At 37.4% G+C, this 9,971-nt stretch overlaps 1 protein-coding gene and 1 long non-coding RNA gene across 2 annotated transcripts; both read left to right on the top strand.

Moving 5' to 3' along the window:
* The first annotated feature begins 414 nt into the window (after positions 1-414).
* LOC115918740 (proton-coupled folate transporter-like) lies at positions 415-6,592 on the top strand. Its single transcript, XM_030988849.1, has 5 exons — positions 415-946; positions 3,878-4,162; positions 4,968-5,177; positions 6,028-6,159; positions 6,492-6,592. Exons 1-5 carry the CDS (start codon positions 415-417, stop codon positions 6,590-6,592), a joined length of 1,260 nt encoding a protein of 419 aa, XP_030844709.1.
* Positions 6,593-7,659: 1,067 nt separating this feature from the next.
* LOC115925491 lies at positions 7,660-9,197 on the top strand. The gene is made up of 2 exons (XR_004064751.1): positions 7,660-7,822; positions 8,809-9,197. It is a non-coding gene; the product is annotated as an uncharacterized LOC115925491 (long non-coding RNA).
* Positions 9,198-9,971: the final 774 nt, after the last annotated feature.

Below are 9,971 nucleotides of genomic sequence, written 5' to 3'. Positions count from 1 at the left end.
CCGTTGGGAAGCACACCAAAACGGATATAGGTCGAAGCGTTGTATGACTACTGCTACCAAAACATTATCATTCTTGGAAGTATATATATAATATCACGCGATATAATTCTGAACATTGTTCATACCTGTGCCATAGGTCTCCATGCAACTGATGTCACAACCGATTCAGAACTGTTTAGTATGCATTTTTTCTGGATATAAATCGGAACTACGGATATAAAGGTTTCAACGTGATCAATAGACTAGCGAAATGGATAGACGCCTTAATACGATGAGCGTTAAAGAGTGCTTTCAAATTTAGTTACCAAACAGTGTCTAAACAGTGTCTAGTAATGCCCTTATTGCATTGTGAGCGGCTTCATTCTGTTTGAGAGGATCTTGCTTGTATATGAACATTATTTTGTGATTAGGAACATGCCTAGAGCGAGGAGAACTTCGTTCACGTCAAGTTTAGACGTGAATTCCTTTTCTACCGATGTATACACTTTGGAGAAGACCGGGCGGGAGGTTGCCCGAGGCCGGTGGATCACAGTCGAACCTCTGCTGATTCTCTCCAACATGGCTAGCGCCGGTCTCCTGGTGACGAGGTTGCAGTACCTCCGCGCCCGCATCGCGCATGATAAATTCAACCAGACTTCTGATTATGGCGCAAACGAGTCATCGGAATGCGACGAAGCCATCCAGAATAGCAGTAGTATTCAACTGCAGCAGGCGATTCAAGTCGAGTTATCGCTTTATTCGCTGATCTTGAACGCACTTAGTACTTTTCCCGCCATTTTCTCGACGATACTCTTTGGATCACTCAGCGATCGCATTGGACGGAGGATCGGTCTCGTCGTGCCGATCATTGGTCTGGTCATTCAGTGCGCGCTTTACGTCACCATCTTCTACGCGCATCTACCAATATGGGTGTGTTTTGTTGCTGATACGTTACAGGGCCTTGCAGGTATATCATGCATGCCTTTATTTTCTTTGTAACTATGGTAACAATGAACAAAACAACATCAAGGCCTTTTCAGACTTTTCGCATATCTTAACAAGCGCGTAATAGCCAACAACATTTTTTTAAATAGTAACATTGTGATATTCTGATTTCAGCCATTTTTAAATGCCTAAAACGCTTCAACTTTCTTCGCCCCCCCCCCCCCCAAAAAAAATAGATGCATGAATGAAAATAACAATGACGTCTTCAGCTAGTATACAGGGTGGCCAAAACAAGAACTCTACACCAGAGATCTGCAATTCCAACGTCATTTATTAATTTTGGAAGGAAATTCGTTTCTAAACAAAATGACACCAAGATCAACAATTTGGGGTAAGGCGATTTGATTCTATGGCTATTCTGTTGCTACCTTCTTTGCAACCGTATATAGTCATGCTTGAAGCAGGGAGAAATTTGCGCAGGATGACTACCCACACGATCAGCTGTGGTGATAAGCAGTGAGTCATTATACAGTGCGTCCCAGAAACAAACGAAACCGAGAATTTGCAATGTTTTATCATAACTTAATCACAATATAATTAATAAATGACACATATTTGTAAAGGTTAGATCCTCCTCTTTCATTGTAGCAACAAACACTTTCGTCAACTCTGTTTGTTGCTACGGCAGGCAGCCAATGAACGCGAATTCGTTTTTAAATCAAATTATGTAAATGCAAGTATTACTTTAAACAAACAAAACTTTGTTATTCCTGGCTCATTTTTCCTGATTGAGGTGTCATCTGAAAGGGCAAAAAATGAACTTACTAGAAGTGTGATTTTCTCTTTGAATTCAGATACAGCTCGCCAAATGACGTTTTGGTCCTCTCTTCAAATTGTTTTTAATCATTTATGCATGAAATATGCATCATTTGAGTTGCATCATATGAAAGAGGGGGATTTAACCTTTATAAACATGTGTCATTTTTTAATTATATTTGCGATTAAGTTATGATAAAACATCGATAATTCTCGGTTTCGTTTTTCTGGGACGCACTGTATATCGTTGAAATTTGTAGATCTTTTTTTTTGGCCCACCCTGTATACGTCTGGACTTTGATAAAAGGAAACATAGATCGATCATGGGATGTTGGTTTGTTATTGCCAAATTAATGTGAAAGAATTTCACCTTAATCAGGAAGGGCATTAAAGATATTAAATCCCTTTTGCAGCCAACATCAAAGTCTGTATAACTTTGCAGGAATTATGAATATATCATGTATGTCCTGACTGCGAAATTTAAACGTTAGCAGTTGAAATTATGCAAGGGAACCCGTTTAGTTGATTGTAATCACTTTTGTTGATTCGACAACTTTTGGTCATTATTTCCCCACAAAAAAGCCATTTTGAAACCCCATCGTTTTGAGAGAAGTTCTAAATAAGTATTGTCTTTCAAATGCCGTTGGAATTTAATCTTTACATTTTGATGACATGCAAATGGAGCATAGCACCTTTAAAGATGGTTTTCTTTTAATAACGATAACAACATTATATGGCGGAGCACCCCATCGTATTTGAAGTCATGGTTGCAATATTTATCCATCCATAGCTGCCTAATTCCTGATTCAACTCAGTCTAACTTTGCATGCAACTCTTATTCCATTCTAAGACAACCTTTTCTTTTCTCGCTTATATAGAAAATTGACTATTTTGTAGTTTAGGAATCATAGACTATATTTTACTTTAATGAGAATAATAGAGATAACCTTTCAATCATAGATATCATCAAGCTACATGAATTGTCTCAAAGCAATTCTGTATAGATATTTCCCATTTCACCTGTCTTTCAATTCAACAATGTTCAGCAAAATATTTGTAGAAAATCAGACATTCATTTTCATACCCTCCCCTTTCTCTTGGAAATATTATGGTTAAAGAAATTTTTTTTGCAACGATCACCTCAAGGGGACCGGATATTCTTTGTCTGTGTGAGATATAATATAACAATCTTAAAATATCATGAACTTCCTCCCGAAATGTTGCACTTCCGTCGAAAGGAAAGCCGTCATTTCACCTGGGACTCTACATCCCCCTCCCTCCCTGCTCCCCTACCCCGGCCCCTTGAATATCTGCTTCAGCTGTGAGTCGAAAGTTTCCTCTTGAAATGGCTCGCTTCCCCCGAAAGGAAGGCTATTTCGTGACCCCTTGACCCCACCCCTCAAAAAAGAAAAAGAAAAAAAAAGACCTTTAGTTTGTATTGAGACCGACTAGCAAAACTACGAAGATGAAAGCATTAATATAGAGCGTACAAGCGTACAAGAATTCAAGAATTACGATTTAATCAAAGAGCTTGTGAGAAAATGTAGGAAAAATGAAGCAAAATATAAGCTCCAGGAAATCTGTGTAAAATTATTTAAAATGTTTCATGTTGAATTGGCTGATCGTCACCATCATCATCAAAACTACAATCAGTCAACATTCCTTACGTTGTAATGGAATTAAGTTATGGAATGACCTAGACAAGTAAAACTGGTGTTAAATTTATTTTAAAAATGAAGAATGAAATGTTCATGCAGTAATAATAAACACACCCAATTAGATACTGAATAATTTGCTCCACGTGTTTTGTAATTGTTTATAATACTGTAAAGCACCAGCTAGTATAGGGCCGCATAGGGACGCAGTGTCACTTGACGCCGTGTCCTATGTGCGCTCATGGCTGGTGCTCTGCTGTAAAGGTCTTATGCTCACATAATAAATAGGTTTTTATAATCTTTTTCTTGTATAATTATATTTGTTTTCCCGTTAATGTTGTTTTTAGGGGCTACGTACCTCATGTAAATATATTAATTATTGCATATGTATTTTTATGGTTGAAATAAATTTAATTGAATCGAATTGAATTATTTACTTCAAAAAAACCAATCATTTGTCATTTCGCTGATCTCGCGTTCAGGTGGATATGGACTTTTGCTCAGTACAGCATCAGCATACATCGCTGACGTCACTAGTGTGGAGCAGCGAACATGGCGTCTCGTCATTGCGGAGGCGGCGCTTGTTCTAGGCTCCGGAGTGATCCAGCCAATCAACGGCTTCATTATACAATACTGTGGTATAGGCGTGGCCTTCTGTACTTCGCTAGGCGTGGCGTTGCCAGGGTTACTTTATGCCGTGTGTCCATTGACCACGCCCGAAACGGTAGAGGAAGATACGGAGGAAACATTTTCTGAATACATCAAAGGTAAGAGAATTGATTATCCTTATTGCAAATTTTCTCTTATTGAATGTTTTTCCGTATGTTATTTGAATTTAATTTGAATTTCGAATTCAATGGTTTCTATATGTCAATTTTTTCAAACATGGATTTTTCTATCCAAGAATGTATATTTCATAATATCTTTCTATTAATTGCAGTAAATAATTTGAACATGTGCGTCTTTATATCTATATGCACAGATGAAATTAATTGAAAATGCTGAATTCATACAAAACATAAATGAGATATAAAAGGGTTACAACGTGTGTCCATACCTGGAACTCGATTTGCTTACAACCCTTTTTGTTCTCGTTCTTCCAAAGTTTTTAAGTTGATATATTGATGAATTATCGGAAACAATGGGCTCTGGTTTGATAGAAGTGACTGCTGAGAAGTCTGCCATCCATACTTTAAGTATATACTTTAAGTATGGATGACAGACGTAACTTGCGTAGCCCGTAATGTCTGTTTACAACAATAATTTTTGTATGATTATGATCACCAACTTCCTGGCGACTAGCACTGATCATTAGTTTCAACCAACAACAATATAATGACATATCTAAAAAATAAAATTTTCTATCCAACCCCAAAAAACTTTTCTTGCTCATAATTGAACTTAAGCAAAGCATATGTTTATAGCAGAACCCCAAGCCCCCCCCCCCCCCTCAAATAAAAAAAAAGTAATAATGATGAATAAATATATAATATTTATTTAATTATATATCATATATAAAATCCTTCTACAAATAATTGTTATTGGCATGATGGTTCATTTCATTTCATACAGATATCTTTCGCGGGATTTACCGCTTGCTTTCCATCAACGTCAACGGCAGACGTTGGAAGATCGCTTTCCTCTTTATCGCCGAACTCTTCTTGAATACCGTGATCAACGGGCTTCAGATCGTCCCCACCTATGGGCTCGGTCCACCGTTCTGCTGGGGCCCGAGTATTGTGGGCTATTTTACCGCCGCTGTGGCTATCTTACCCGTCATCGGTACTACATTCATTTTATTTTTCAATAAACTAATAATGAATTATAATGGATGTATTTTTCTTTCATAAACACAAAAAGGGATGTTATTAATGTTTATTTACATGTATTATGAATATTTGTTCTTTCTTTAAAAAACACAACTTCATCCTATGTACCACAATTGATGTATAAACGAATAATGATTGCATAACTTTCATGATAAATGTACCCAGCATTCGTAATTTTCTTTTCGATGTGTTTTTCTGTTTTATACAAATTGTTTTTATTTCCCCATCGCAGATAGTATATCAGAAATGGTTTCGGTTTTAAAAAAATACTAATCAACAGAACTAGCCTGCATCACAGCTACACAATTCGAAAAATCTAGCTTAAAGGAAATCTATGGTGGCCCAGAAGGGACATCATGAAATTGCGGATAATTCGCGACCAAATTCAAAACGTCGCAAATTTTAAAATTCGCGACGAAATACGCGACGTCGTGAGTTTCGTCATGAATTATTTGCGACAGAATATGTCGCGTCGCATATTTCGTCGCGGATTTCGTCGTGAATGTTGTTCGTGCTTTTGGTATTCTATTACTTTGTTCTCTTTCTCTCCCTCTATCTTTATATCTCTCACTTTCTATCCCCTCTTTCTCTCTCTCTCTCTCTCTCTCTCTCTCATTCCCTCTTATTCTCTCTATCCTGGTACATTTTGGAATGAAACGATTTAGGATTTAGCGCCTGTTGAAATTATACTCTCTTCCTTATTTGTTCTCATCCTCTTTCGAGGTATTCGAGGTAACATGAAAACAAAATCGAAGTTTTACAGCAACCATTGAACTGTACTCTATATCTTGCCTTTTATACAGGTGTAACAGTAGCTGTGAAACTGTTCGGAATTTGTATGGATGATTTGTGGATGATCTTTTGCGGAACGTTGGCCATGGCAGCCTCCTGCGTGGCGACAGGTGTAGCGCCCTCTACGCCGTATCTATTCATAGGTAAGAGTGAATTTGTCGTATATGTGTTTATTTGTTTGTTCCGTTTTGGTAAACGAATATACAAGAATAACAAGACATATAAATCAAATAATTTACATAAAATGATGTACTAAGTTTGTATCAGAGGCAAAATAGAATTATGACCAAGAAAAGGTTTTGTTGAATGGCTGGGATCTTCCACTGACTCCTTTGTGCCTGCACCTGTCATCTTTTATTATTATTATAATTATAATCATAGTTTCCTTCGGAAACATTAAAAATATTGAATAAAGGTAACTACTCTCACAATATAATAATACTTTTTATCATTTGTTTAAAAAATCTTTATATAGCACTGGTTCCATACAGCATAGGATGTCTCATCTCGCCTGTTATGAAAGGCGTCCTTTCTAAACTCGTTGATGAACATGAACAGGGTAGGTTGGCCTTATAGGAATTATAGTGATCTTTCAAGAAGAATTTGTTTGATGGGGAGAAGTGTTTTGATGATAATAATGACGACAATAAAAGGCCCAGGCGCGTACGCAGGATTTTTTTCAAGGGGGGGGGGGGGTTAACATTTTTAAATCGGGCCGAATTTTTTGCAACGACTCAGCCAGCCGCTGAATAAGCGGGGGTAGGGGGGGGGGGGGGGGGGGGGGTAAGAGGACACTTTTTTTTTTTTTTTTGTCTCGAAATTTGAAAATTTGACATTTTGCTCCGTATGTGGGGGGGGGGGGGTAAAGTCTAGTTTTTTAGGTCAGCCATTGGTATATATTGGGGGGGGGGTCCTCTAAAAATACACACATAAAAAATACCAAAGGGGGGTTAACCCCCTAAATCCCCCCCCCCCCCAACCTCCGTACGCGCCTGGAAAGGCCTAATGATGATGATGATGATAATGATAGTGATGATCATCTTGATGAAAATGAAGATGATGATGATGATGACGGTGATGGTGATTGTGGTGATGATGATGGTGGTGATGATGATGGTGATGATGATGACGACGATGCTGGTGATGATGATGATGATGGTGATGATGATAATGATGATGATGATGATGATAATGATGATGATGGTGATGATGATGATGATGATGACGATGATGGTGATGATGATAATGATGGTGATGTTGTTGATGACCACGATGGTGATGATTATGATGATGAAGACGATGATGATTTTATATGATGAAGACGATGTTTAATGACGATAGTGATAAAAGAAGTCCTAATGAGAATACCATTGAAAGCGATGTCATTGATCGATGACTAATGATAATAACCAAAGTATCGGTATAATAATGATGATGATGTTGATGATGGTGAATTGGGATATGCTATATAAGTAATGGTGATAATTGTGGCGACGAAGATGAAAATCAAGATTTCATGAAAATTAAGTTGATAACATTTATGATTATGATCAACAATAGCATGATTTGTTGATGTTAATAATGACTGTAATAATCATGATAACGAATTTACACTTTACCTTCTAATTTCTCATTCATATCTACACCAGGGTCTGTCTTTGCTCTGGCTGGTTGTATGGTGAATATATCCCAGTTCGTTGGACCGGTTCTAGCAAACGCCCTCTACGCTTCAACAGTGTCTGTCTTTTCGCCTCTAGCATTTTACGTTTTGGCTGGACTATTGATTTTTCCTACAATTCTGAACGGGTAAAATTCCTTTCTTTTTCTCGTTCATCTCCTATAAGGCATACTGCAATTATTATGCAGTATATTTTGATGCTTTACATTTATCGAGAATAAAATAATAATGATAATAAAATCATCTTTATAGTGCTAACATAAAATGTATTTAATCTCAAAACAGCTTAATTTCACGACCACACAATGCATAAAAAGACCCCCTGTCAAAAAAATTCCTCATATCTTGTCAAGTTTTGAGCGTTTCTCATCGGCGCCAATATCAAAGTTACCTGCACAACATTTTTACCGCTTTTCATGAAGTGATTGTGAGAACATTATAGTTTACCTATTCTCAGAACTGTATTGATCAATCTAAAGAGTCATAGAGATGATCACTAGAGTTCTGAGAAGATATAAACTTTATCTATGAAAAAAAAATCATATTGTCACAATTACTTTATGCAAAAAGCTAAGATTTTTTGTTTCCAACTTGATGTCCACTAGATCGACAGTCCAGGAGATCGACAAAACAAAGAAAGACATAAGCGAATTAATATAAAAACAAGTATCAGTCTCGTCGATCTTTGTTTTAGTTACTAGCTTTTAAGTAGGTTCACTTTTCATTTTCGTATTTAATGATTTAAAGAACATTCTTTCATAATTATTATTGATTACTATGATTGAGGATCATTTTACTTCCATACAAGACGTGTTTTTTGAAATCTTCAGTTCATGTTTTGTAAACATGACATGTCTACAATAATAAATAATCAATAATAATTTTGAAAGAATGTTCTTTAAATCATTAAATACGAAAATGAAAAGTGAACTGTATTATGCTTCGTTATTTTTACATGGTATAATAAAAGAAACCAATCAATCAATCAAACAAAAGTTGAACCCTCTGGAAATGACCAGAAGGCCTACGAGTCTGATTGGCATAAATCACAAGTTCACGATGGTTCTCCAATAACGTTAGTCTATAAATCTTTCTTCGTTGTCCTTTTGTGCAGGATTGTTCAAAGCTATGGCACGGAAACTCACCTAGGCTACACACAAATACCAGGTGATGACGATGGTTGATAAACAGAGACAGCGTTCAATTCGGATGGCATCCACTGGTTTCCATAGTGATCAGGAGCGTCATCAGTATCATCGGTGTCAAACACAGAGCTCATCTCTGATTTGTGTGTCATTTCAGTGCATCCATCTCGGCCTACATGTTGGTTTTTGTATGGATTCCCAAATCTTTTGGGAAGGGTTTTGTGGATACCTCATTTACCAAAAATTACGTTTACATCTTATTGTATAATGTAGCTCCGTAGTCACGGTGAAAGTTGCCCGATGCGCTCCAATATTAGTCGGCTCTAGCTAGGCTACCGTTTTCGGAACGGACAGCGTTCAAGAAAATCGTTCCGGTAACCATTTTTAAACCTAGGTTGAGAGTAGAGTTCAATGTCTAGGCAAAGTCAAAGGACACTAGTGCCGCGTGGGGACTCGAACCCAAGACATTCGCGCCTGTAGTCAAGTATATAAACCGTATATAAATGCATATTTGTACTATTTTATACTTAAAAGAAAGTTTTAAACAAAAGAATTAGCGCTTGGCATAATATATTTGTTTAAATGGGTGCTTGTATAGCGCTCATATCTGTCAGACTTGACACTCCTGACGTTCCCGACTATAACCCTGGCTTTAGCGCTCTAGCATTTCAAGGAATTAATTCATTCCAGGTGCCCAGTAATATCACCTGGATTGAGCCTGGCAAGTGAAGATCAATGTCTAGCCAAAAGACGTTAGTGCCGCGGCTGGACTCGAACCGAATGTGATTCACGGTCCGGTAACGTATCCATTCGACCACGACACCTGATCCAGACCTAACCTCACATGATCATTATTCTGAAGGTTATGTAGGCCTTTAGGGCCCAGCCTAAAACTGTTGTGGAGATTTTTTATATTTGATTATTGTTTAGTAACATTGTTTCGCGAGTGCCGTATTTAACTCAACCGTTGGTGCCCCCTTCTATTTCTTCTATTAAATTGTTTAATATCGTGAATAGCCAAGGCATTTATTTGTAGGAAACTATACAAATAATTTCACACGTCTTTATCCCCCTTCTCTCTCTCTCTACCCACATGCACACTCAAACGCACGCACATACACTTATATACACG

Source organism: Strongylocentrotus purpuratus, unplaced genomic scaffold, assembly GCF_000002235.5.
Source record: "Strongylocentrotus purpuratus isolate Spur 01 unplaced genomic scaffold, Spur_5.0 spur5_scaffold_18, whole genome shotgun sequence".
NCBI classification, from domain to species: Eukaryota; Metazoa; Echinodermata; class Echinoidea; order Camarodonta; family Strongylocentrotidae; genus Strongylocentrotus; species Strongylocentrotus purpuratus.
This window is presented reverse-complemented; position numbering and strand designations above follow the sequence as displayed.

Excerpts from the sequence above, each read along its gene's own strand:
- LOC115918740 (XM_030988849.1), top strand. The coding sequence starts at position 415 with ATGCCTAGAGCGAGGAGAACTTCGTTCACGTCAAGTTTAGACGTGAAT. Across the intron at positions 947-3,877 it reads TACGTTACAGGGCCTTGCAG|GTGGATATGGACTTTTGCTC; the intron begins GTATATCATGCA and ends TCTCGCGTTCAG. Across the intron at positions 5,178-6,027 it reads GGCTATCTTACCCGTCATCG|GTGTAACAGTAGCTGTGAAA; the intron begins GTACTACATTCA and ends CCTTTTATACAG.